Source organism: Caloenas nicobarica, chromosome 15 (genome assembly GCF_036013445.1).
Source record: "Caloenas nicobarica isolate bCalNic1 chromosome 15, bCalNic1.hap1, whole genome shotgun sequence".
NCBI lineage: Eukaryota > Metazoa > Chordata > Aves > Columbiformes > Columbidae > Caloenas > Caloenas nicobarica.
In genome coordinates this window covers 2490880-2518743 of record NC_088259.1, presented here as the reverse complement: position 1 = coordinate 2518743, position 27864 = coordinate 2490880, and the positions used below count along the sequence as shown (strand labels likewise).

The 27864-nt window shown below is 45.9% G+C and overlaps 1 protein-coding gene across 2 annotated transcripts in view; it reads right to left on the bottom strand.

Annotated features, from left to right (window-relative positions):
• Nucleotides 1–393: 393 nt before the first annotated feature.
• Nucleotides 394–27864, bottom strand: part of MMP24 (matrix metallopeptidase 24) — a 48624-nt gene continuing 21153 nt past the window's right edge. The window contains exons 5-9 of one of the 2 annotated variants that reach the window (XM_065645833.1): nucleotides 18408–18569; nucleotides 6552–6766; nucleotides 5241–5379; nucleotides 4060–4326; nucleotides 394–2857 (exon numbers count right to left, since the gene is read on the bottom strand). In XM_065645833.1, coding sequence (XP_065501905.1) covers nucleotides 2520–2857; nucleotides 4060–4326; nucleotides 5241–5379; nucleotides 6552–6766; nucleotides 18408–18569 — 1121 coding nt within the window. In that variant the 3' untranslated portion in view covers nucleotides 394–2519. The remainder of the gene's footprint in view (nucleotides 2858–4059; nucleotides 4327–5240; nucleotides 5380–6551; nucleotides 6767–18407; nucleotides 18570–27864) is intronic. The other variant, XM_065645835.1, reaches the window with a different exon arrangement.

The window sequence follows — 27864 nt, the reverse complement described above, 5'->3', positions numbered from 1 at the left end:
GGCTGTTTGTGGCCCTGAACACCCACAAACAGCCCTGCAGGGCTCAAACACCTGCACCAGAAGCTGGTTACGCAGCAGTTAGAAAAGGCACCGAACTGTTTCTCCGGCGGTTCTTTGAGGCAGCCCGAGCTGGGCAGTGCAGGCAGGCGGTTGTTGTCCCTGCAGCGGGTGCCGGCTCCGCAGGGCGACGCAGCTGCCGGGGAACCGGCTCCACCTGCTCCAGACCCCGGTGCTGCCCGCGCGGCTGCTTCATCGCAACAGGGCAGGAGGAAAAAAACACAAACGAAACCAGACATTTCTCTAGGTTGTAATTTTTTTTTTTTTTTTTTTTTAATGATGGCTGTTGGAAGTTGCTCAAAGGTTTGGGCTGTCGCAGTCCCAGAGAGATGGCAGCGTACAGATGAGTCCATGTGGCTGTGGTGTTCGTGTGCATTCTACCACATACAGAGTACACGTAGCAGCGTACGGAGTAGCACGTGTGGGGGTGTCTAATTAGTAGCTCCAATTTCATTTGGTCCTTTGCACTCCTTCACCCATCATGAGACATTCTAACATTTTTTCACTAAAATTCAAAGTTTTGCATCTACTAGCTTCTCACTTATTTTGTAATATGTTTGTAATTTTTTTTAATGTTTAAACACAAGAAACAGCTTGGCTATGGAAATCAGTTATGAGGGACAAAATACAGTTTGAGACCATGTGTTGCGCAGTCCTAGTGGGCTTCACTACAAGTATCTACTTGTCTATCCTGCTTCACCACAGCAATATTTGAACACTAGTTAGAAATTCAGAATGCTAACAGTCTTTCTGCCTCTTCATTCCTCATCGCTGTAATTAGGAATATTTTTAGCATGTTTGCCATCCTCCCTTTTTTTTTCCATATCTGACACTATAAAGCTGTATTTCCTCTATACTAACCGGACATTCTGTGCATTGCACGTGCATTGCACTGAATAAAACTCAGTTATAGGCAGAGGGCTTACACTAATCACCTGTTCCTTATAGTGAGTGTGCAAAGCAGTTAATGTGCAGACACGAATGGCACTTCTGTACCGGGCTGGGCTTCACCGTGACATTGCATTGCAAGAAACTCCTTCTTCCACTCCTGTTTAACATGATAGAAATAGAAGCATCAACAGCAAAATGGACTAAGTTTGTGGTTAGGACACAACATCCTAAACCATTCACAATTGTAAGAGGGATAAACAGAAACTACTGTTGCAGAAAGAGACTTGTGAAAAGTTACTAGCCAAAAGTTCGGATATTTGTCTCGCCTTTACCTGATTTTTATGTCTCTGTCAAGTGCGGCTATGGAGTCACTCATTCTGCTGTGTGCCATGCTGCCTTTGGTTCTTGCCAAATATTTGCCTGTGAAGACGTGAGCAAAACCAAAAAACAAATTTCGAAGGCATACAACGTTTGTAACATCTACAGGGACTGGATTTAGTTATAAACAGGCCTAATTCTTACTGTACCTTGATTATTTCAGCAAAACATAATGACGACCTCACTCCAAACAGACATTGCCATTCTCCTGAAACCCGACATACAAACTCCACAATCTAGTTATACATGCCACAGAACAACAATTCGTCTTTTCCCAGCATCTTAACCGAGTGCAGTCTACATCTATACATATTTTTCAGTATATTGGTAACCATTGGTTCATCGTTTCTTGCTGATGGGAGCTTAAAACAACATCATGTGACATTTAAATATTTCTTTCATGAATGGCTCCCAAAACAAAAACATGTATTTCCATGATTTTTTTTTTTTTTTTTTTTTCTAGACCCAATTACTTTGTCTTCAGATTGTCCCAATCTAGGGCTTGATGTTGCCAGGTAACATTGTGGTGTCTGGTTTGGTGCTTCTTGAGCTTCTGCTCTGCACTCGTTTACCTCTCTGAGTGCTCAGTGGTTCCTCGTGCACGGTGCTGAGTGGCAGCGGCGATTAGTTATGAATGTACAAAACATCTGACCAGCAGGTATTGGAAAATTGTATCCAGGTAATTCCCTGGATTTTGTAATAAACTAAGAAGATCTTTTAGAATGGTTCAGCATCAGAATGTCTTCTGCTTGCAATACTGAATTGTTCATGTTCATAGATTTCATGATCTTAATTCATTTATGAGACAGCTGTTAAAAAAATGGTTCTGTCCAGAGGTGGTTCAGCTACACTGGAGAATGCTGGGCTTAACAGGGAGCACTGGTGCAGGGAACTGAAGGGCAGTTGAAACCTGTCTCGAAGACTCCGATGTGGGCAGTGGGCACACGAGATGGACACGCGGCTGAGGCAGCAAGAAGGAAAGAGGCTCCTCACTGCAAGGCTGCCTGTATTTTTTTCCAGTTTTCCTGCTTCTTTCAGTCCCAGGCTGTCCAAAACTTGTAGGTTGCTGAAGTAGTTTTGTTTGGTAGGCTTTTGAATGCATTTTTTTTTTTCTTCTTCTTTTTTTTTTTTTTTTTCCTTTTTTGTCCATAGTCCTCATCAGATCAATGAGTTGAAATGTGCAGCGGGCTGTGTCATACCCATTCCTGGACAGGTCTTTTATAATACACAACATTCTGCTGCACCTCTTTGTTTTTAAACTGGAAGATTGTGTATACCAAGACAAGGATACACAGAGACAAAATGCAAGGGATCACAACTGCGATTGCATTTACAGTGCTAGGCACATCATTTATTGTCACCATAATATCCACATCGTCGTGGGGGAGGCGTCTGTCTTTACTTCGTTCAACATCCTTCTGGTTACAGCCCATCCAGTCTTTGAGGATTGACCTGGGGTAGCCTGGCTCCACGCTCAGCCTCTGGTTATCGAACTTCCAGTACTCCTTCCCTTTGTAAAAGTAGGTATAAACTAGGAGACAAAAGAGAGAATATTTCTCACCACACCATTTCCAAGTTGGTGAGCTGGCTTGTGTGAGGATGCGCAGAGCCTGGAGGGGGCAATAAACCACATGCAGCCAGGGCAGCCCAAAACCACTGCAAAGTGAAGGTGTTTTGGAGCTGGGACTTAAGGGAGAAGCCATAACCCTGGCTTGGGGGTGTGATTTGTCCCACAGAGCATCATTCCCCTCCGCCAAGACAGGCTGTGGAAAAAAATAACCGACTTTAAAGTGAGTGTTCTGCAGTGAGTTATTTTTCACTAAAGCATCTGTAAATCTGTGCTTGTTGTTACCAAGCATTAACATAATCTGCAGAAGGACAGTGTGTGCCTGGGTGCCACGGTGTTTGGAAGAATTCTGAAGGTTTCTGTTCACTCAGCCTGAGGGAGCAGGTGCTGAATGAGTCCTTTTGGCCGCAGAACCGAGAAGGTTTGGCCTTTGTTAAGGAGCGGTCTTGTCCTGCTGTTAAAAAAAGGCTAATGGTTTATGCTACATGTTGCCTGAAGTACCGCCCATCTCCCCAGATGACTCTTTTCCTAATCACTCTCAAGTGATTAGAAGATAAAAAGGAGAAGGGAACTGGTGACAGCCTGGGTGTCCTGTGCCTGCCCTCCAGCCTGGCGCACTGCAGTCTGCCAGCCCCACGGCCTCGTCTCACACTGCAGCCCCACATTTAAACACGGTCTCAACAGCACAACCCCCTCTGTTGGTTCTTTCCCCAGCAAGAAGAGGAAGAAATCTCCAAATCAGAGAGAGGAATGTGTTAGAAGGAGCCTCTGGAGGTCCAGGGCCTGGCTGAATTCCAAATCATCAGGCAGGTGGGTGCAGTGACTGAGGCAGCTACAGGTAAGAAACCAGGGGGAAAATGTAACCTGCAGCATCCTCACAATCAGCACCCAGGAAAACTCGGGTGGGGACTGTTGTGGCAGCAAAACCAGAAAAAGTCCTTCCCCACGTCACGCTAACGTGGTTTGGCAGCTGAGGAGGTGAGGAGTTGGGACGAGGGTCAGGAAGGATCTCACTGCTGGTGCTCGCGGGTGTTGGTGTGACCCCAGAAATTCTGAGACTATTCCTATCTCAGGAAACATTCGAAACACCCCACAGCCAACAACCCAACTCCCAGGGCAGACAAGCTGCTTGTGATCTAACGCGTGCAACGACTGCAGATACGTACAGCCTTCTTTGCTGATAAAAGCTCCCTGGGGAGCCTGAGGGATTCCTCTCCACACGGTGATGGGCTTTGGATATCCTGGGTCCGTTGCTCTCTTGTCCTCGTTATACCTCCAGTACCTGTCGCCTTTGAAGAAGTAGGTTTTGCCGACGGGCTCCCAGCGCAGAGCCGTGTCGATGCCCTCCCGGGGCAGACAGTTCCCCAGCTCCACCAGGCTGTGGGGGTAGCCCGGCTCTGCTGTCACTTCTTTAAAAACCCAGTATTTATCTCCTAGAGATGAATGGGGACACAAACAACAAACAGATTTGCCTAGTCGGTAGTTGAATTGATATAAATGTAAAACAGCCGCAATGAACCATAGCATGTTGAGGACTTAGAGCCGTAACTCTATTATGTGAGAAAGCTGCTCCTCCTCTTCGTTTTGAACCTGAAACCTGATTTCATTTGCTGCTCCTCAACTCATTTTAGAAGACATGTTAAGCAACCTCTTCCATTTACCTCCTCTAGGCCAGTCATGATTTCAAAGACCCGTTCATGCCCTTTGTCATCCCTCATTCAGGCTGAGGAGTTCCTGCAGGAGGTCAGCCCATACTTTTTGATGATTTCTGTTGCTTTTCTCTGAGCCTTCTCAAGTTGTAATACACTTTACCGAGCTGAGGGCCTGAGGCAGCAGACATAAATGCAGAAGATCAGGTGCGGTGTTTTTGTACGGGGCAGGCCAATGCCCCCCACATTTCCTTGCTTGCACCTTGCTCTCAGTTACAGGATCGTGTGCAGACACTGTGCCGGTGCAAGGAGCTCACGTGGGGCCCAGCATAAGGTTGGACATTTTGCCTCTTTAGGAGACAATTGTCCAGAAATGTGGTTTGGGAGCGCCCTGCACCTGGAGAGGCCCTAATGCCCTGCTGAAATGTGTTCAAGGAGATAGGTGGGAGACTGACGTTCCTTGGGAAACAGGAGCTATTTCTTGCTATGACATGGAAGCCAACTTCCAGTGATCAATATTAGCTTTATACAGAGATTGTCTTGGCAAGGCCAGCCCACACTAAACTATATTTTAAGGAATTTTAGCTGCTTGAAGTGTCCCCTTGGAAAAGGACAAGGATGCAGCGTACCTGTTTTCACCACCTTTACGCCATAAAAGACTGTGATGTGAGGTAGGCTGGCACTGAAATGTACTGTACCTTTGAAGAAAACGAACTTTCCATCAGACCGCTCATAGGCTGCATCGATCTTTGCGGGGAGGCCCTTCCAGAACTGCTCAATTTGCATGGGATATCCCTCCTGCACTCGGTTGTTGCGCAGGCGCCAGAACCAGCGATCCTGAGAAAACCAGAAGCGTCTTCAGACTATTTTTATCTTGCAGTCAAATCAGGCTGGGTGTCCAGCATTACTAAGCCCTGCCTAGGCCCCGTAACCATTACAGACAAGTCCTGGTTCAGTGACAGCTCCAACCCAGCCCAACACTGTCTGCAGTGAGGGAAGCGCTTTGTGGGGAAGACGGCAGCCAAAAGGGTGAGAAGTTGATCACTGGTGCTGTGAAAAAGGGTGGAAAGAAGGAGAGGGAAAAGGAGCAGGGGAAGCAAGTCCACAGTTATCAGCGTTATGAACCCGTTTGTGAGTGGCCTCTCTGCGTGTCTCGTCACTGAGGTGTCACACTTGTACAACTGGTGCTCAACTATCAGACACCCCCACACAGCCTTAACGTTACCCAGGGACTGTGTGAAACACAAAGAGGCACAAAGGAGTTAATAAATATCCCTTTAGATATGAGATCATTAAAGCCATAAACGGATTAAAAAGCCATAAGCGATGCTCAGGGCTCACTGAGGGCAGGGCAGAGCTTGTGAGACTTCTCCCAGGTACCATTCCAGCCTTCAACTGTTTTCAGTTCAGGCGTTTTCTGCAACTGATGTGGTTTGTCCATTTAATGACCTTCACTATAGCCCTCTCGACATTCACACTCACTGGGCAGAGGGAAAGCTACAGGTATTTTGGGAATGGGACCATGGATTTCCATATTCAAAGCACTCTAGCGAGCGTAATTGAGCAAAGCCTCTCCTTCCTCCCTGGCTGTAGCTGCCAGGCAAAGTTGACCCAACCTCCCAAGAGCTCCGGCGGGCTGGGAGCTCCGTGGGGCCCAGAGTTTGGTGTGCGCATCGCTGGAGGCCGCGGGGCTGGGCCCTGCTGAGGTCCTGCTGCAGAATTCCGGCTGCACAGGTGGCTCTGCTCTCAGCTTGATGGTGTCTGAATTCTCCGCCAGCGCATCCAGTTCACATTTTGGTGCATGGGCTGCCTGGGCATCCTGTGAATCGCATCAGGCGCTGTTTCCAAATATTACAGCTTACACTTCCTTCTAATATCGCTCATTCATCAGCCTCAGAGAAACAGAGCTATTTTCAGATATTTCAAATCTCACTACCTTATACTTCTATTAATCTTTTCCAGCAATGAAACTAAAGAAAGACACATGGGTAAGCAGGAATTCTTAGTACCTTGAAAACAAACATTTCTCCTCTAAAGAGAGCCACGGTGTTAAAGTTGCCGTCACAGATGTTGGGTTTTGCGCCAGGAGGAGACGGCCGATCACCCAGAGGAGGACTAGGAGGCCTTGGCTGTCTCTCGTGTTTTCTTTCTGAAGTCGAGTGAATTCTGCGAACAGGAAGAGTCGGTAAAGGTCTGGTTGGCTCCAGGGGCTCTATGGGAGGACCTAGAAGTGAAAAGAAAAATGTTCAGTGAAGTGGACAAGTTTGGATTTTCTGTGCTTCTCTTGAAGGTTTTAAAAGGCAACAGTCTGGATGGATTGCGAGGAATTTACATACGCCTTACGCAGAGCTCATTCCCTAGAAATGGGGAGCAGAACATGATGTGTCCGCACGTGAAAGATGTCCCAAAATAGACGAGCGGTAAGAGCTGAACAACAGCCAGTATGGTTTTTTGTAGGTCCTCCCAAGGAGGCTGGAGCTAGAAGGAAGGAGGAGCCGCACCAACCACGTTCCCAACTGAAATGCAAGGTGATAACCCTTGAATAGAAAAGTTTAGTAGACCATGAAAAAACAAAACAAAATAAAAGCCAAAGCAAAACCAGAAAGAAGTTAAGGTGTGAAAACCAATGCTACAATAGAAGGGGAACTGCAGGGGAATTCAGAAATTAGAAAGTAATTACTTTATTAGTCACCAGTCTTTGCTTTCAGAACACGATGGGAACTCTGATGAACAGCCGAGGGAAGGGACCACGCGCTCACTCCGATGATGCTCCCCACAAGCACAGCTCCCCCTTCAGTCCTCCCCCAGCTCAGCTCTGAGATCTGACAAGGCTGCAGGAATGTCAAGAGTTATAAAAATACAAGTGACTTAGACTTGGAGCAGAGGTGTTCTTTTAAACCAACTCCGCCACAAGACGATCCTATTAACAGTGATAGAATCGGGACCAAATCAAATTAAGAGAGTCACAGATTTATTGTTGCTTCTCAGAGAAGGCCACAGGTTAGTACGGCTATAAGCAGAAGGCTACTAGACACAAGAGATTTTGGCAAGTTTTATATCTGATGCAACCAAATGGGATTTGATTGTTTATTTGCATGGATTGTGGTGTCGGTCTCTCTCTGAACAGTGCTTTTGAAGGGCTGTGTAGAGAGATTGCCGGACAAACCTCCCACAGTGGGCAGAGCGGGGCTGATGTGGCTGTGGGTCAGTCCCCCCGTGTCGGGGGTTCAGCAGCAGCTCCACGGTGCTTCACACCCCCGGTGTCGCCGAACATGTGTGTGGGACATGGCTCGTCCTCCCAGGCTGGAAGAGACTGGGTGACCCTGTGGTGGGTGATTGCCGTGCCCGTACCCGGAGAAGGAATTTACGGGTAAGGATTCAGGTGCCCAAGGAGGCTGCGCGTCTCTGGGATTAGAAGAGGACTTCTGCACATAAACATTTTGAACTATGCTGCCTAAAATGATGGTTAGGTGCCCGAGTCCCCATGTCAACTCAGCTCTTAAATGTTACATTTCCAAAGGGTTCCTATAATGAATGCGTGCTAGAAAGGTGGTTGGGTTAGTGATAATCATCACCGCTAGTGACAAAGACGTCACCTGAGAAAGCCATCATATTGAATTGTTACAAGGTTATAACAGTAAGAATCTTGTGTGTAGGTTTCATAGACATTATGTTCAGAAAGTACCAGTCAGATAATAACCGTCCAACTCGCTGCAGTACCGGCCAGAAACCTGCACCTGGGAGTCCCGTGATGAGCCTCGTGTTCCTGGGGCAGATACCGCACGCTTTCCTGATTTCAAGCCATGGAAAATCCACAGCAAATTGTTCCTGTGATTAAGCCCTGTCACTGCTAAAGCCCGTGTCGGACGTGTTGTCTGAGTCTGTGCAGCTTATACTTAGTACTTTTTTCTTATCTTTAGTGTCTCAATATTTAATCATTCATACATCTTGATGATGATGCTTTTAAAATTCTCTTTAATGAGCTAAATAGACTAGTTCCTTCTGTCTGTTGCTGCTTGTTCTGCTGTCTTTTGGTTTTAAGATCTTGAGATTTACTCTTGGAGCTCTTTTCTAAAGCTTTCAAATGGATCATTATATTTCTTTCAGGCTACTTGTCCTCATAATGTGGTGTTTTGTGCCGTATGCAATTTTTCTTAGCAACTATTTTTATTTACTTTTATTCCAGAACTTTACTAAAAGACATCAAGTATTGCTCACAGAAATCATTTAGATGAGGATTCTCTGTTAAGAATTATTCTTGGAAAGCTGTCCACATGGAACAGATAAAAATATTATAGAATCATAGGATCACTTCAGTTGGAAGAGATCCTCAGGATCATCAAGTCCAACCACAACCCAACCCAACTCCAGCACTAACCCATGTGCCTAAGAACCTTGTATAAATGCCTTTTAATATACTTGATACTTGATATTGATTATACTTGATACTCATCTCCCTCTATTCTTAGCTGTTCAGTGCCCAGTATCTTAGCAGACCATAAGTTATTTTAAATAAAATTCCCAAACTGTGATGCTACTCCTACTAGTGCTCTGTGAACTTTCCCCAAATGGCACACAGCAAAGCTCTGCAGACATCGCCTGTCACAGGAGCAGCAGGACTGGACACCCTTGTCAGCCACGAAATTTGCTTATCGGCTTTTTGGCCAAAGCTAACCCGGCAGATGCACTTCTGGAGCGCACCAGGACCTGCAGCTGCAAAGGGGCAGCACAGGGCACAGCCAGAGCCTTCCTGTGTAACCTCATCTGGGTGTTCCTGCTCCGGCGGGGGGATTGCACTGGATGAGCTTTCGAGGGCCCTTCCAACCCCTGACATTCTGGGATTCTGTGATCCACAACAACCACCCCCTTCCCGAAACGCAGCCTGAGCGGGTGTCAAGTCCTCAGCGCTCGATTTACTGCACCCCGTCCGTCATCGCTGCGGTACCCACAGACGTGCTGCTGTGACTCCGCTGATATGGCCACAGGTAAGTGACCCGGGGTGACGCCCCAGGCTGTGCAAAGGCGGCTCCTCCACAAGCTGGTTGCACTTCTGGGCCAGGCTGGTTGGACTGGATCGACACAGGGGGACGTGCTGCACAGGACGGGAATGGGGAATGTCCCAGGCCGATCTCCCACAAAGCGGGTTCTGGTTTGTTTGGATGGGATGTGGGAGCGCAGTGTTCAACCCCTGCTTGGGTGAATTAAAGGAGCAGGAAACTGGTAACCTGACTTGGCTGCCAAAAATGGCACTTGGTGCCAGGTACAGTACCTGAATAAATTAAGTTTGAAAACCAGTGATCTACATACTTGGTGAAGATAGGAAACGCCTGCATTAAGGAAAGCCTTGGCTGGGACCTCAGGAAGGAAAGAACAAGCAGTGACTTAGCACACACTGCGGGTCTCTCATCAAACATCATGCCTGTGCTGCCATCCACGTGGAAATAACATTGAAAAGAACTCTAATGCATGTCCTACATGATAGGATTCTCCTGCCAACAGACTGATACAAGGATCATCTTTCCAAACGAGACTAGAGCATGTTGCTACAGAAGCACGAGAGGCTTGTTCCCTCCCCTTGGCAAGAGCGCGCTGACCGAGTCAGAAATGCATTTCTGTTGCCGTAGACGGACCAGAAAAGCCTCTTTTGTGGTCAGTTTAATTGATACAGTGGAGCAATTTCATCAGACGGCTATTTGGTAGCTTGCAGAAAACCTCCACCAGTTCCAGCACAGGACAGATCCCCGTGTTGCGAGAGGCAGCCAGAAGCAAATTCACAACCTGATTGTAAGGAGGACTCCAAGGAGCACTGTTGCCTTTAAACACGGTGAGGTGTGTAGCAATCTGCAATGCTGAGAGGGGAAATTGTCTGGGACGGACTCAAGAAGTCACTGAGTGTTATGTCTTCAAACTGTTCGCTGGGGAGACACAGAGTGTGAAAGGGAGTGATTGCCAACTCAAGGCGGTTCTGCTTCTCAGACACAGCAAATTGACAGAAATGCTCAAATCAACAGCAGTTCTGGATTTCCAGAAATAACAAACCAAACCCTCCACACTTTGAGAGGAGAAGAGAGCAGAATTAAGAGTTTTATAGAGATGGCCATGAGCAGCAAGATAAGGACATGACATTAATTTTATCCCCTCTCTTTTAAGGGAAAAAAGGGGGAGACATGAGTAATATCTAAACAAAATTATGATGAATGTGCCTGATGCATCACGAAGACACACGGAATCTGACAGCAAGGTACAGAATAGGGACTACGGTATTGTGGTCATACGCTTAACATCTCATTACTTAACATCTCATTATTTAACATCTCATGCATGATGGGAGTTATGAAAGATTCACTCTCTCTTCACAAGCGAGGAGCACTCGTGGACCAGGTCACAGCCCGCCCTGCGGGACAGCAGCCATGTGCAACTGTCTCATGTTCAACCTAAGTGCCCAAAGTCTGTCTCAGACTTCTGTAGAGAAGAGCAAAGTTAAAATAGCACCTGCCAACCAGAGGACCAACGTAAAGGTTTTAATTAGCCCTAAGATGCCACTGAAACAGAATGCAGTAAACTTGCAGCAGCAGCTGTACACGCTGCAGTCAGGATAGCAAAAATCAGCAACGGGTCTGGTGAACCAGAGATTTGCATTAACTGAAGCATTTGCTACAGCAACGGAAAGAGATCACAAGTCAGGACCAATGATGGAAGCTGGGCCACCGTATGTCCTCATTGCCGGCCAGTGCTGGCAAATTGCTCTGAAGGAGCCGCCCAGCACTGACAAGGCTCCCCACACATTTCGCAGGTGGTACTGCAAGTTGCTTGGATACAGACCTGGTCATTTCACTTAAAATATTCCTCTTACTGTTTTCCCTGACAGCCATGGACTTTTCCTTGCTGTCTTTCTTGTTTTTATGCATTGTGGGCCTTCTAATTTATCCTGATTGAGGTCTTGTCTCCACTTGTAGGTATAGAGATTGAATTTTTATCTTTAATCTCTTTGTCACGGAGTGAGGGTGGACTCAGCCAAAGGTGGAAGGTAATCCTGCAGCTACGCACATGCAACGAGCAGAGGAGCACACATACAACCTGAGAATCCTCGGGTCCAAGCGCTAGGCAGGCAGAATTTGGTCTGCAGTGCGGGGGATGGAAATCAGAAGCACAGCCTGTCCATTGCTGAAGAAAGATGCTACCTCGTAAGACCTAAGCCACTTCAGAGCACAACCTGGCATGAAAGCAGAATGAATCGACTCTATATGGTTTGCCGGTCATTACTGTTTCCAGAATCTCATCACAGTAACCTGCCTCCAAAGCAGATGGCTAAAGGCAGGATATAACAGGTTTACGAGCAGCAGAGATGACCGTGTGAACAAAGAGTTACTTAAGAGCTGCTGGCACCTTGGCATTTAGTAAAGGAAATTATTACACCCATCGCTGCTATCACTAACCAGGCAGTATCGCATGCAAATCACAGCCTCTATCACTGTGTTCCCAAGCAACTTTGGAAAATCAGTCAGAGCAAATCTCAGTGAGAGAAAAATTAAGTGAGAGAGGCTATTGCATGGGTCTGCAATTGGGCCTGAACCTGGTCCCTAGTTATTGCGCGTGATCCCAGCACCGGAGCCGAACCCCACCTCGCATGAACCTGCAGCAACTTCCACATGGGAAGCAGGTAAGAAACCTCCTGGAGCTGGAAACTCTGAGTTCTGGAGGGAAGTAACTTGCTGGGACTTTACAGACACTGTGTGGAGAAGAAGATTTTCTTCCTCTCTATCACAAGCAAGGCAAAGAATATGTCAGAAAGCTTTTGGGTCACAGCAGATCACCTTCAGAGTGTGACTTCCACCACTGGCACTTAGCCTCCTCCCTTCATGCTTCCTCTGCCGTAGACCATCTGAATACCAAGGTGACCTGTGAAGATAACACAGAGAGAGGAGGCATTTAGGAGCCACTGTGTCGATAGTTGAGGACAAAATATAATTGTACTGTCCTCCTGGCTATTGACAGAGTGTTCCCTCAACTGCACAACACCTGCCCGGAGGCTCAGCATCCTGCCTGGCTCAGCATCGTCACAGCAGCGCCGGGTGAGCCAGGGGGCTCTCCAAGCCTGCCAGTGCACAGGATGCCCTTTCCCTTCAGATCGGGGAGAAAACGATCCACCTGCAAACAAACGCCTGTCTTTATCTTCTTAATATTCACTCCAAGACTAGAACGATCATCCAGACTACAGGCAGGCAGTTGTGCTTTTGACTAACACACAGGGTTTTCTTGGTTGTACAAAGCTGAGCTGCCTGCATGTTTCTGCAGGACTGCACCAGCTGTCCAGGCACACGGTTTCAAATCAAAATGCAGGATCCAAATGAGCCAGGGAGAGTGAGAGAAACCCACCTGGCTGCTCTGCAGACTCCAGGGCGGTGGAGAGAGGTTCCTGTTCATGTTAAATGAGGTAGCTGCCAACAAGCTATCTCAGGGACAAGAGATGGTCCATCCACAACAGCTCAGAGCTCAGGAAGGACTCACTTCCCTTGCTCACTCAGTAAACCTGTCCACAGAGCACTTTGCACCCCAGTGCACTCTGGTCTGCAGAATAAGCCCCAGCACCCCCAGCACCCCCAGTGGCTGGGCAGTCGTGGCCCCCATCATCATCACTGGGTGGCAGAAAGGTTTCTTGAGCCCTTCTGTCATGGACATTCCCCTCTGAATGACCAGCTGCCACACAGGTGACAGAGCATTCACCTGGGAGACAACTGTCCATGCCTGAAACCCCTGCTCGAAGCCAAAGGGAACGCTCTCCTCGGCACGCTAACAAGGCAATTCACCTTTCGGTTGGGTTCTCTGCTTTGAGTGCAAGAAAACTGAGTCCGAAATTCCCAGGCTTAGGCAGGCAAATGATGAGAGTTTGGGGCTCTGCAAGATGCTCCAGCTGTGGCACTTGCAGCCCAGTTCCCCCCTGGCGAAACTTTAAGAAGCCTGACGTGCTCCACTGCAAACCAGAACACTTTTTTATACTCAGAAAGATCTGTAGGATGAGAGAAGCATTTCACACCCAGCCAGAACATAAAGCAGTGTTTCTCCATCAGCTGAGAAACCTCCCAGGAGAGGTGGGACCTCTCAGCTCCCCCTTCGTCAGGAGGCAGCTGGTCAGCATGATCGGCTCCCTCCCCTCACACCCCGTGCGTGCAGCCCCAGGGCTGATGCGGACACGGGTGAGTCCCTGCGTCACCGCAGAGCCCTCCCTGGTCAGGTGGGCCACAAGGACAGCACCAGGAACCAGGCGCTTACTCCCTGCCTGTTTTTCGGAGGAATGGGAATGGAGACCTGGCATACAGCAGGTGAGACTCGGTGGATGCACCAGAGGTGGAGTCTGGTATTTCCTCCTGGGTTCAGCACAGACAGGAGCACAGGTGCAAATGAAGGGATGTAACATAGAGAGGGAACACTGAACCTCTGCAACATGACAGGGATGTGGCACCAGGGCAGATCCCTCCAGCTCTCTTATTGCCACATATTTTCCTTCCCCTGCCCTCCTACAAGCACAGCACTATGGGGTACAGATCCAAAAGTCACAGATCTTGCAGCTTCTACAGATAAGGTCTTGGATGTTACTCTGTTCTCTTCCCAAGTTCAAGAGGACATTATCAGAAAACGGCCCCACGTCTAACATGTCCAGGTCCTGCACAACAGCAAAGCTCGCTCTGATGGTCCCACTCACAATGCAGTGTCACCACGTGGAACACTTTGCATCAGGTGTTTCTGCTATTTCCTCATGAGCCATCTCACAGATACACGTAGGTTACAAGCATCTGGGATTGCTCCATGGGCTGCCATTGGGAAAAGGGGAGGGAGGTTGTGAAACCCCTGTGTGCTGCACAGGAGTACTGAGGCTGGCAGAAGGTGCTATTTGCTCATGGACACTGTGCCCTGCTGATCTGGTTCCTGGATGTCACAGCTGGTGCGACTACTTCCTTGGCCAAGGGCTGGTGTGGTTTCATGACCACCCTGGACCTCAGCCCTCATGGGAGGGATGCAGCATGTACACTGGACTGGGAACTCTGCTTTTGAGCTGCAGAAAAGATGTGTGAGGTTGACACATCTTCAATGAGGACCCAGATCCTTGAGGCTGTCTCCACGCTTAATGATTTGGTCTATCTTTGAGTGATGAGGAGACCTTTCCTTTATGACCTTAGGCTTTGAAAGGGCCTTGAAGGTAACAGCCTGGTTCACCAGCTCCAAGCATCTGTGTAGACATGAGCTTTTTCCTGCACATCATGTCAACCCCTCTGCTCCCCAGACATAGTGTCAGAAGAGCCACTGCTAACATGAAAGGCTGTTTCACTGTCAACTGCAAAAGGGCAGGACGTGAAGAACAGGAGAACCAGTGCTGAAGGATGAGCAGTGCGGGCTGTGGGACAAGGCCACGGCTGAGTTTGTCTCCTCTCTCCATCTGCACTGTAGCTGCGTGCAGCCCTGACTTCAGCACCAGCAAAATTAAAAGAGGCAGTCAACAGAATATCCAGGGGACCTACATAATGGTATTATTTCCAGTTTAATTCCTCCCTGGGCATGTCAATTGTGACACAGGCACATAAGTACAATGGGAGATATCCATCTGAAAAAGATGTGCAAAGAACAGTATGATACTTCCTCATTTTAGCAAGGAACATGCTGCAAGAAGCACTATCAGAAGACAGAAATAGTGCTGACTTGTCGTAACAGTCTGCTCTGTCACACACGGTGAGCTACTGGCCTTTTCATCATTAGCCCAGAAGTGGACATAACGTTTTAAACATTGACCTTATGACCAGCATGAAACACAAACAAGAGTTCACATCACCTGTCTCTTTAGGTGAGTTTTGAAATAAATCCAGCAGAAAATAACTTAATAGTTCAACAAATCATTATATGACAGATTTAGACATATTTCTTTTCTAATGGATAAACACAGATACAGCATAAAAGTACATTTGAAACACATCATTCTCAAAAGGAGACAAAATGGAATTAAGCTTTCGTACAGCCTCTGTTCTTTTTTCTAACAACTTCAGTGGCATGAAAAATTGGAAGTTTTAATTGAATTTATTTTTTAAAAAAGAGGTTGTAGGCCAGGCAGTGGCTCTGGCTCTGACTTATTTTGCATAACAGGTTCCTGAATAATTTTGAGCACATGCTGCACTGTAGATAACGTCAAAGCTGCAAGAAAGCAGGAGGTTTTGATTTTGGACAGGTGCTCTGATAGACGGGCTTTTGGCATTCCCAAGGCACAACAAAGCAGATTGGCACTGCGGAAATAAAACATGTTAGTTGAATGTTCCTGTTAATGCTACAAGAAGGATATTTCAGGAGTCCCCTCTCAGCTGTAAGAATATCAGATGAAAGGATCTGTACTCATATCTCCAGTTCCAGGGAGAAACACGACTTGCATTTTCCATCTTTTCTTTGTGAACCGTAAGAGTAAAACCCAGTTTTAAACAAAACCTGAGTTTTTAGACCATAACTCTGTGCTAAGGGCTGAAATGTCTACCTGGGGAATCAAAGCTCCTACTGCAGAAGCTGCTGCTTCTCCCCGCAGGACTCATTATCTCTACAACCACCATCGCCGTTCCCAACCCACAGGCCTCAGAGAAGAGCCCTGCGTGATTCCATGACGGTCAACAAACTAATTCCTAATTCCTGCCTGCACTAGGCAGTAATTCATTCATACTGCTTTTTTCCACGCTGAGCTGAAATTTTAAGCACATTATATTGCATAATAGAGAATCTTAACACAGGACGTGGCTAAAGTTCAATGTCACTACATGCGACAAATAAGCGGCAGCGCAGTGGTGCTGCAGAGCTGTGGGCAGCGCGGGACTGAGCCCTCTGCTCCGTCACAGCGGTGCACAAGACGCCATCGGTGCTCTCACAAACTATCAGGGCTCTGAGGACACTAACAGGCTTTCATGTCCCTGACCAGTGTCCCTGACCCCGGCACCTGCACCTCCACCCACAGGCCCAGGAGTCCCAGTTGAGCTCAGGCCTGGGCACTAGGCCCAGCCTAGGCTGTGCTGGGGGAAAGCTGGGCCCAGCTCAGACACAGCTGATCCTGGTTTGAACCACTAATGTGAAGCAGCACGGCTGTCAATTCCTTCTCTGTTCCCTTTCCAAAAAGGTATCTGAAAACAGAAACCAGTAATTATTTCTTGATTGCACTTTCACTGTCAGCAATCAATTAAGATTCTTTTTTTTTCTTTCTTTCTGACTAGTCAAAGTTCACAGGAACTAATTCAACATTTCAAAATAGAAAGAGCATAATGCCATTTTAGCAGCTTTCAAAAATGAAAACTCAAGTATATTACTTAATGCAAGTTTAATATTAGCACTTTATTTCAAAACCGTCCAGAGTTTGTTATCCTGAGTATTTGAACACATACTATGTTAAACTATGCCATATGGCATACTGTATGACAACTGCCATGCATCTTCATCCTGGTAATGAACAATAAGAAGAAATCTTCAGCTGCACTAATGAGAAGAGCCAGTTCCCTCTGGGTGTACTTCAAGCCATCTTATTTTAAATGCTGGACTTTACTTGGATATCTGCCTCACAGTGAGATGAACTAACTGCACTCTACAAATGCCCGTTTTTTTCCCATTGTCCAGACAGGAGTCAGGGAAACTAGCCCAGAAAGAGATTTCTCTTCTTTAGGCATCTACGTTTGAACACCTGAATCTCATTCCAGTCACCAAAAAAAAAAAAAAAAAAAAAAAAAAAATCAAATCAGACTGAAACAATTGACATGCATCTTAGATCTCGGAAGTCTTGCTGTGCTGCTTTAGAGTCTTATAGGTCTTGGCACAAATTCTATTGGCAGTAATTTAAAATTCACTGGCAGACCACCGACGTAAATGTTAACTAGTGTCAGGTCTGCCACTGATCCCAGAAGCAATCCCTTAGAAACACCAGCTTTCCCACTGAGAACCATTTTATAAGGTTTTTTTCAGGTCTTATTCATATAGTATCTGCTTTACTGGTACCAGGAGCTAATAGTTGACTCCAGATGGTCAAGCAGCTGCAAATGTTGCATAGCTACATAGCATAGTTGCTCTACGCTACACTTTTTAAGTAACCTCTCTGTCAAACTTTCCTCAAATAATGAAATCAGGGATGTCTGACGAAACCTGTTTTCTATGGGCTGCCACAGACTGTATCCATCAGCATCTTCCAGCTCAGCCTCCCCTTGACTGTGGCTCCTAAAACTTGTGTTTCCCTCTGCTTTCAGAGTCTCCTTCAGCCAATAAGTTTCTGAAAATCCCTGTCCTCACACCCTGGTATCCAGGACCCTGGCACATGGTGCCACATCATCTCCAGCCCCTTGGTTTTCTCCCATAATCCCTCCACCTCCTTTGCTCTCTCTTTTCCTTAAGCCCATATGTTTCTGGCACATGTTGTACAACAACGTCCAGCTGGAGAGTAAAAGAAGTAAAGTCTTCCCTAAGAAGATCCAAACGTTTTTTCTGTGCCTTTTATATACGGGGAAAAAAATGAGTGCATAAACACCTTTTACCTTTCCTTGATGTTCCATGTTCGTCACATTCCTCCCCTCTATTTGCCTGTTTTTCCCTTTCTAGTGCTCCTTGATATCAGGGACATAGTGAGGGATGGAGCAGCAGTGAGATCGGAGAGCTTTGGTTATCCTGACTTGTGCAAAGATATTGCCACCGGCACAGTTGTTTGACACTTGGCTGTGGATCAAGGGCTTTCAATAGCTCATAGTTCAGCTATGGCAGGAAATCCAGCCCACCAGCTGTGAGCATTTTAGGGGATATCTGTCTGCAGCTGTAAAATACTCACTAGACTCGAGCTCAGTGTAAGTAGATGAGTAGACAGTGTTGCTCACCATAGATTTTCTGAATTCCTTGGAGGTCATCCTGGGGCAGTTTGAAGTTGTGTGTTTCCATGTACTGGTAGAAAGGAGCCATGATAGCACTGGGATCATTGGAGTGTTCCAGCCCCAGCGCATGTCCCAGCTCATGGACTGCCACCAGAAAGAGATCGTTCCCTGCGGAAGGAAGGGACAGCCAGGTTAGCACACAGCCACGGCCTGATGCAACCCCAAGCCCCGCTTCCTCATAAAGCAAGAAGCAAACACTTCGCTGTCCTATTGCACAGCAGGTCACAGTGCCAGGGTCAGCTCCTGAGGTGGTTTCAGTCCTGGAAGTCTGCGCAGGTTTTACGGTCATTGCCACAGAATGGGCAGGAGGCTCCTTGCCCATGAGCATCCATCACCATGAGCACCCTCAGCCCAGGTACAACAGGCCGCCTGGAGTGAAAGGATACAACTGCAGACTCTTTTGCAGAGGCTTTACAGAAAATGGCCAACAAAACAGAGGGCTCTGACACCATTGCCTCCTTACTGGGAGCTGCCAGGAGAGGTGAGAGCACTGCCAGTGTGCTCATCAACGAGGACACGTGGTGGGAAGGGAGCTTTGTCCCCCTTCTGAGTCCTCTAGTGCTGTGCTCTGACCTGACCTGGACTGCCAAATCCTAGAGGAGATCTGTAAGGCACCTTGTAAGGCAGAAGGAAGGACAGAGAAGACCAGGGCTGACACCCACGTAGCACCTGGCGCAACCCCATCTCCTCTAGCACAGGCTCCTCGATGTGCTTTTGCTTTGCTGGACTCCTGGCACTGCCATGTCTGCGGGAGGACGTGAGCACCAGCAGCACCATCCTGCAGAGCCACACAGGGAAAGGCTGGCTTGGATCCCAATGGGAGGAAGGAGGAGGAGGAAGGAGAGAAGGGACATGCTCCTGACAGGAGAAGGTTGAGGAGCCCTGTCTGGTCCAGAAGCTGGTAGGAGTGCGAAGCAGGGGTACCTTCTACTCTATGTTACAGGCATGTATTCCTCTTCAGTCCCATGGAGCGGGGACCCTCATCTCCTTGATCTAGTGTGGTCCCTGGATGTCCTGCTCCACGAGGGCACCTTGACCAGGCCATGCTGCGTGAGGGATGAAGACGCAGCCAACAAAGACAGATGCCAGAGTCTCCCCATGCCAATAAAATGCCTGAGCCCTCAATTCTGCCTGAATCAGGTTTCTCTGCTTTTTTTGGCAAGGCATTTGGCACTTTGGCAGCGGCAGCTCAGCGGCTGCTTTGCAGCATCTCCAAGCAGCGCATCTCCACTGCATCTCCAGACTGCACCTATCTTAGAGGTAACAAAGTCCAGTTTTGTGTAGACAGCTGAGCTCCCTTTGGAACAGGAGTTGCAACAGTGATTCACATAGGACTACCTCCACTTTTTAATACTTATTGCTTCACTAGTACCCATAAAAACATGACAACCTAGGCTGGGGGACCTGCAAATCTTCACAGCAGCGTGTTTTGCCAGCATCTCAAGACACCTAAAGCCAGTAACAAACAGTGCTCAACTGGTCATACATACCCCATCAAAATGGTTAAATTGTCTTAACATGTGAGCTGGAGGGCATAAACACCTGAATATGCAAGATGTTAAAATACACAAATGCATTTTTAATAGGTGTTCAAATACAAATGTCCAAAACCATATGTGGGCTAAAATTTAGCCACGCATGTATTTAAAATTCCAGAATTTCTGTATTTGGGAAATCGGAATGGGGACCTAATAATTTTTTCTCATCTGGTGTCAATAAAGTCAATAATACACCCAACAGCATAGCATAAAATGCATTAGGTAGTTTCACGGTAAGGTTTGGAGGACTGATCACTCTTCATGGGTTTTCAAAAACATTCAGGCTTAGAAGATGCAGCAATTTGCAAAAACAATTAAAGACACAAAGACCTGCTGAAAATTGAATGGACTTACTCTCCTATATCACTTAAATGCTCATGAAAGTATAATTTTCACTGCTGCCACAACCGCTCACACATGTAAGTCCACGGTAGAAGTCTCTCAGGACAGAGCTGACTCTCATCAGAAGAGCCTCATCAAAGTCAGCTCTGTCCTGAGGGTCTTTCACCACAGGCTCACAGGCTGTGCCTGTGCTAAGTGCTTGGAGACCTTTTCCCTCATCAATTTGGTGACATTTTCCCTCTTGTTGAAGTATCCCAGACAGTATGTCAAGAACTTGTCTCTATGTAAGTCTGCATACAAATCTATGTAAGTTACTCACCTCTATGTGTTAAACCTTTATCAGGAACATAAAATCAGACACTACCTTCATTTAAATTAGTCTTAAATAGCCTTCAGTCACTTGTTTCTGCCCAAAACAAGTGCCAGTCCACTTTACAGCTGGAAAACAGAATCTGACAGAATGGCTGAGGTTGGAAGGCACCTCTGGAGATTTCCAGTCTATACTCCCAGATCAAGCAAGGTCAAGTAGAGCAGGCTGTCCAGGACTCTGTCCAGTCGGGTTTTGAATTTCAAGTTTTTTGTATTGGGAAGCCTGTACATAGCACTCCAGATGTGCTGAGCAGAAAGGAAGGAGCATCTCCCTCACCCTGCTGGCAACGCTCTTCCTAACTCAGCCCTGGGTGCTCTCGGCCATCTGTGCTGCAGGGGCACAGTGCTGACACATGGTCAACTTGGTGTCAAACAGGACCCCCAGGTTCTGCAAAACTGCTTTCCAGTCTGTCGGCCACCAATAAAGCCCAGGGGCAGGGCTTTGCATTTCTCTTTGCCCAACTTCATTAGGTTCCTGTCAGCCCATTTCTCCAGCCTCTTGAGGTCTCTCTGAATGGCAGCATCACTATTTAGTATATCAACCACTCCTCCATTTTTTGTATCATCTTTGAACTTGCTGAGGGTACGTTTGGATGCATCATTGAGGTTATTCATGAAGATATTAAACAGTAGTGACCTCACTATTGTCCCCTCTGACATATACCCTGAACTCCACCATCTCACGGTTGCTGCAGCCAAGGATGCTACTGATCTTCACACTACCCACCAGTTCTTCCTTTTTAAGTATCAGGTCCAGCAGATCACACGGTTTTGCTGGTTCCTTCATCACCTGTGAGACGACTAGGAAGAGTTCTGAGATGATCACCAAGCCCAGAAAGATGATGGCTCATACCTGAGGAAGTACATCAACAACTACAGCTGACCAGCTCTTCCACTATTGAACAGAAATGCACCTTTTCCTAGTTGTCCTTATGAAATACCTGTATCTGGAAATACAGACAACTATGGAAAACAGCTGCTGCTGTCCTGTTCTGAAAGATTGTTTTGACCAACAGCAGTGTGTGAGGATGCCACGGAGCATTGAAAATTGTGGCTGGGGAGCTCTTCTTCCTTGCATTTAAAGGGACTCACTAAGAGATGGACCTTCCCAGATCCAGCACAGCTGGAGGACAGGTCAACACTGGAGTGGAAAAGCTGAAAAGCTATCCTAAGGGAGGCTACACGGCCAGGAGGCCACTCAAACTGCAGTAGCCATGTGCTGGGAGGTGGTGGCTGGAGCAGATGAAGTGGAGCTAAAGAGAATTTCTAGGAAAGGAAGTGACTTCACTGACAGTAGACAAGAAGCTCCTCCTGCTTCTCAGCAAATACTCCGATTCTCAATGCTGTGGTTGCTCGTCATCTCAAAGCCTTTGCTGAAAGGCAGTCGAATGGCCTTAGCTCCCTTTCCTGCTCCCTGCCCTGGCCGAAGATTTCTCACTGCTGTTTCATCCTCTCGCCTTTCTTTTTCTTCTAGTCTCCTCCCAGACACAGCTGTAGTTCTCTTCCTTCCAGCGCGCCTGTGTCATCCGCCCTCTCCGCCCTGCTAGGAGAGTGTCCAAAGTCCGAGGCGAGGGTACAGCATGCATTTTGTGGGAAGAGGAGACTGCAGAAAAAAGTCTAAGACCATTTTGTAAGCAGAGAATGCTTGAAAACTCAGCTCCGGATTCATTATCCTATTTCTCTTGCAGGGTCAGTTTACATTAACAAAATTGTTAAGCAACAAGTTCTCTTTATTTTTGTAAGTGGTACGGAACTTCATAGCGTGGAAGAAAACACATTGTTAATTTTCTTTTCAAAGGGTGGGCTAGGATTTGCTCTGAAAAGAAAATATCGAGGTATGAAAGCCTTGCCTGAGAGCGAGCTTATCTCCTCGCACAGCCTGAGCTCGGAGCTGTGGTGGCTCTTCGTGCTCGCTGTGCTCTGTGACCCGCCGCTGTTAAACTGCCCACTCAGCTGATCGGAGGAGTCCTGACAGGAGCCTGTACCCCTCACACTGTTTCTGTTAGTTCTTGAACGTGCAGTGAGGTCTCTGACCTTCATGTTCTCCACAGCTCACGTCCAAACAGCACTTTTAATCACGCCCATCTTCTTGGAGCAAGATTCAGAAGGGAGAACGAACAGCCCAGCTTGATACTTTGCTACTCGTACAGAAACAAGGTCAGGCAACCAGAGGAAGCTCCTTAATTTCCTGTTCAACTTCATCCCCCAAGACCAAGTAACAAGTAAAACTTGTATTCAGTGTGTAACAGCCACCTGGATAAGACAGGAGGGTGAAGAAGGACGGACCACCCTTGCTTTGTAGGTGCAGGGAATGGTCCCAAGAGAAATCCAACAACTTTTGCTCATTTGCACCATCTGTACAAAATAATCAGGTCTGGTCAGAGACCTGCCTGAGCTTTCTCCTTCCCAATTCTCAGGAGGCATCCAGGCCACCAACGAGCACCAGAGAAAGGATGAGCCTGTAAAACTGGGGTTGTTTTGTAAGTTGATTCATTGGGTGAAACAGTTTGACCTGCTATGCTAAAACATAAAGAAACACAGTTAATTTAGCTCTAAAGTTGCTGATGCGTTTTCCTTACCAAAACAATGTTATCACCAGATAAAGTTATAACTGAGGACACACCTATAACAATATAAAAGCATCGCCTGTTACTGTGCTAAACCAGCTGAATGCACTGCTTATCTTACATCCAGCTTAAAAGCTCTATACTCCCCACAACTTGAAACATAACTTTTAGTTGAATTTTCTTAATTAAAAGTAATCTAAATTTGTGTTCAGAATAAACCTCCTGTTAGGTGATGTATTCCCAGTTGAGCTAACTTGCTTAAGATAAATTGCAATATAATCACACATCAAAACCAGTTCTTGGTTAAGAACTCTCAAATTGTTTACAATATAATACCTTTCCCTGCAGAGGTCAGAAACACATGGTTTTATTGCAACAACACAGAGAACAATGTAGTCACAGATAAACTGATCTATGGATGATCTTCATTCTAGTCATATACTCCATCACTCCTGCTTCTCTGATTTTCATCTTCGATCAGACAACAGACATCTTGAGGAAGGTTTTCATTTGTGAATCTGCTAGAACATGCCTTCTTGTAGTTGCATCCATTTTAATCACGAAAATCCATATCAAAACATTTTATTTGGCTAATAACTCATTGTGTAGTAGGGTATCCAATTGCTGCAGGTCAGAGAAAACACTCATTTAATGCCCCTCAGTTTACAGCAATAGGTCACAGGGATACTATTATGGCAATGTTGTGATATTACTACCAGTGCGTATCCCTGAGCACGACAGCTGTATATGAAGCTGTAATGAGAGTAGGTGGGCTCTGTAGAGCACCCAGCACAGTGCACATTCAGGACAGAGCTTCTAAGACAACAGAAGTACAAAGAATAGTGTATATCTGATTAATAATAAAAAAACAACTGTAAATCTCTGACCTTTGTCATATTAGTTTTATACTTTATGAACATGGTAAGACATCTACATATTGCAGTTTACTCAGACATAATTAAAAAGACATAGGAAGGTTAAATGTTGAAATTTTATTAAAGAATGATACTGAAAGAATCAGATCATTGCTTGTGACAATAGCATGCCTAGGACAATTACAGAAAAACTGGTGTGAACTAAACGTGCTTTAAATACACCAAAATGTTCCCTTCCACTCCAACAGCCACGTAGAAACACTTGCTTTCCAAGCACAACTTAAAGAAGCTTTAGGGCTACTCTAAGCTATGCCTTGGTTCTTGCACCTTCAGGCCTGGAAAGTCTGAACCGCTCAGCAGAAGAACACGTCCTTGGTCTGTACTCCTCCATTCACCTCCACGACACGCTCCACTCAAGAAAAGCTTTTCAATCTTCTGAAGACCCTGAAGAAGTGATGATACTGCTCGTCCATCTGTTTGCGTCAAATGAGATGTGGAAAACAGCTTTCCTATCTAGAAAGGAAGAAAAGTACAGGTTAAAAAGAACTAGAGGTTTCGTTTTGTTCATAAACTAGTATCGTTATAAATGTAGCAATGAATATGATGCATCTTAAGGACTTCATGAAAACTCAAGAGTGTCTTTAAACAGCCGCACTGGAGGAAGAGGGAGTGACATGCAGTCTGAACAGAAATTGTGCTGCAGCCACTTCAACAAACTGATCTCTATGAGATGAATGACTGTGGAAGGACACAGAACCACATCATGTTAGCAATCATCACAAAAGACAGGTCGTTTGCCTTACTGTCCCCAAAGGGCAGCGAGCAAACGAGGCCTCTTGGTTGTGTTACACACCCGACTCATGTTTCAGGCTGTGCTTTGTCTGACGCCACACAGACGGCAACATGAGGACAATCTCCTGTAGAAATTCACAGGAAAAATGTAAAATATTTTTCTGGAATAGCAAGACCAAAACTGAGGGAGTGATGTGCGGACAAGAGCGAGCGGCCAGCGAGCGGGAGGTCGGGACGTGTCAGCTGGCTCAGCAGCCTGACAGGCAGTGGCGTCAGAGTGCTCTGCTCAAAGATGGTCCCTTATCTTTCCAAAGTGTAGGTTGTAATTCAATAAGCAATTCAATACCGAAGCATTACCAATCCTAAAATGAAAATTCCTATTTGCCTATATCAGCATATCATTCCCTAAGTTGATAGAAGAGATGGTAAAGAAAAATACTCATACAAGCATGGAAAATGTAGATATGACTTTCATTCTATCAGTCTTAAAACAAAACTATACTGGTGGTTTTATTTTTTCTAAGGTATTTAAATATGATTTAGTCTACAGACAGAACTTAGTACTTGCCCCAGCTGTGGAACAACTGGAAGGCGACTACAAAAAGACCCCCAAACAAATGGATTTTGAGGCTGGACCAGCGTGTTCCAAAGAGATCCCGGCATACACAGCATGGGTACAAACCAGTTTGTGCTGTTTGGGAACCTTTTTTGCCAGTCAAGTTGAAATTGTATTTAACTCCTAGTGCTGGCAACAGAGCAAGTGCTGTTCTGGACGCTGCGAGAGCAGCTCTTTGCCACAAAGAAGGTGTTTTGTACCTAGAACAGAGATTGTCCTCCCCAGACACAGAAGGTTCCTGACGGGGCTGCAAAGACTGAGCAGGACTCAGAAGTAAGAGAACTGTGATGTAAAAGATGTTCCCCCCTCCAATTGGTATTCATGGTGAATTTGGGTAGAGCAGGCAAGAAGTACTAGTTAATCTGTCCTCAAATCTCATGTTCTTCTTCAGAAACAGGAGAGAAAAAACCAAAAAGTAGTTTAAACAACTCCCAAGCTTGTCACTTGGTTGTGATGTCAAGATCTAGAGTACTGGGTGTCATTTCGGTGCTGATGCTGCAATCCACCTGTGGCTGCAATGAGCAGCAAACTCTTCAAGAATTAAGCACAGAATCACAGACTGGTTGGAGTTGGAAGGGACCTCTGGAGATCATCTAGTCCAACCCACCTGCTAATATGTATTTTTATTTTTTCTCTTCCTGAACGCCTGTTATTTTACTCCTCTCCCCTTCAGCAAATGGAATGCAGCACATTTATTAGAGATACTGCTGTATTTTGGCTTGCTTCACATCATCTGTTTCTGCTTTACAAAAGGCAGGCAGCACAAAGGAACTTTTTGGCTCACCTGCCTTCTTGGCACTTGGGTTTTTTTCTTCCTTTTTAAGGGAATGAGACATCGTTTTGATCCCTATTGGCTCCTTCCTAGGAATTTCAGAGCATCTCATTTTCTGTGGAAAGAAGTAAAATATTTTACTTTGATTATACAGAAATCAATAGCATTCCAAATACCTACAGAACTGCATTCATACTGTGTATTAAACAATTACTGACAAAAGCACTGGATAATAATTTTCTTTCTAGAACACTGTGAACATCAGGTGTATTTACAAGCATTGTTTTGAAAGTGGAATTTGCAGGTGATCCTTATTAATGAATTTCAGCTGTAGTCAATAATTATCACTGTCTATACTGTAAAGCTTTAAAATCCAGACTGCCCTAGCACAGCAGGACTGTAATGTCACTTCTATGCTTGTATAACAGCAGCATTTACAAGAAAAGAAAGCGCTACTTACAGAGATGCTGTCCGGTAGCAAAGAAGAAGGATCTGCAGACAAGACTTCCGCAGGTGCAGGTGGGCTTTCTCTCTTCACTTGACTTTTGCAAAAAACCTTTAATTTGCAAGTGCTTTATTTTACAGCCTTGGGTGTTTGGATTGACATGCCAGGGATGTAACCTCAAACTGTTGCTGATTTAAGCCGTCTGATTTGATTTCTTTTTAGTGTGGCTGGCTGTCGTGAGACCACATGTCTATATGGTTGCTCAAATTTGGTTCAACATTAGCAGATGATTTTAGAGAACTTTGGTTTACGGGAACAAGTCTCCCTGAGTAGCTACAGGATGAAACCAACATTAAATAGGTATGTTCTAGAGACCAAATATTGAACTGGTCTCCTTCAACGAACAAAAGTACTGACTGACAGCATGACCTGGTGAAATATCATTAAAAGACTTGATAGAATAAATTGAAATTTTAATACAATCTGTGCACTGCTTCCAACATCTATATGAAAGCCTTTCAGATAACAGGTCTTCTGAGTCTAAGGACACGTGGGTAACTTCAAAGCAGCTGAAAAATACTGATGCTCCTTTTCAACAACAGTGCCAGAAGCCTGAAAAATAATGATGGATTCAAAATGCCATTTGTTAGAACAAAAGTCTTTAGATGTGGAGATGTTCTGTACCTGAGAAATCAGAAAAAGAACATTTTTTAAAAGTATTTAACAGCCAAATAGCACAAAGATTATAAGTGTACCATGTAGCGAGTACATGTGCTCTCTGTCAAGCTGCTCACTATATTGATACTTCATAAACGGTCTTTGTTTTCTATGGAAATGCTGAGGTCAGCAAACATGATAAAAGTGGTAAAATAAGAAAGGAGACAGAAAGCATGATAAAACGCAGAGAAAACAAGAATGAATCCAGAATAAAAGACTACCAAGTTCTGGCAATATGCTGGGTGAAGGTACAGGGTTCAGGCCACACTTTGTTTTTCAGCCAGCGTGCACTGTACCCGTACAAGTCAAACAAGTGCATTGCAAGTGAATAGTATTATAGAAAGTCAGCCTAGAAAAGTAGATACACCAA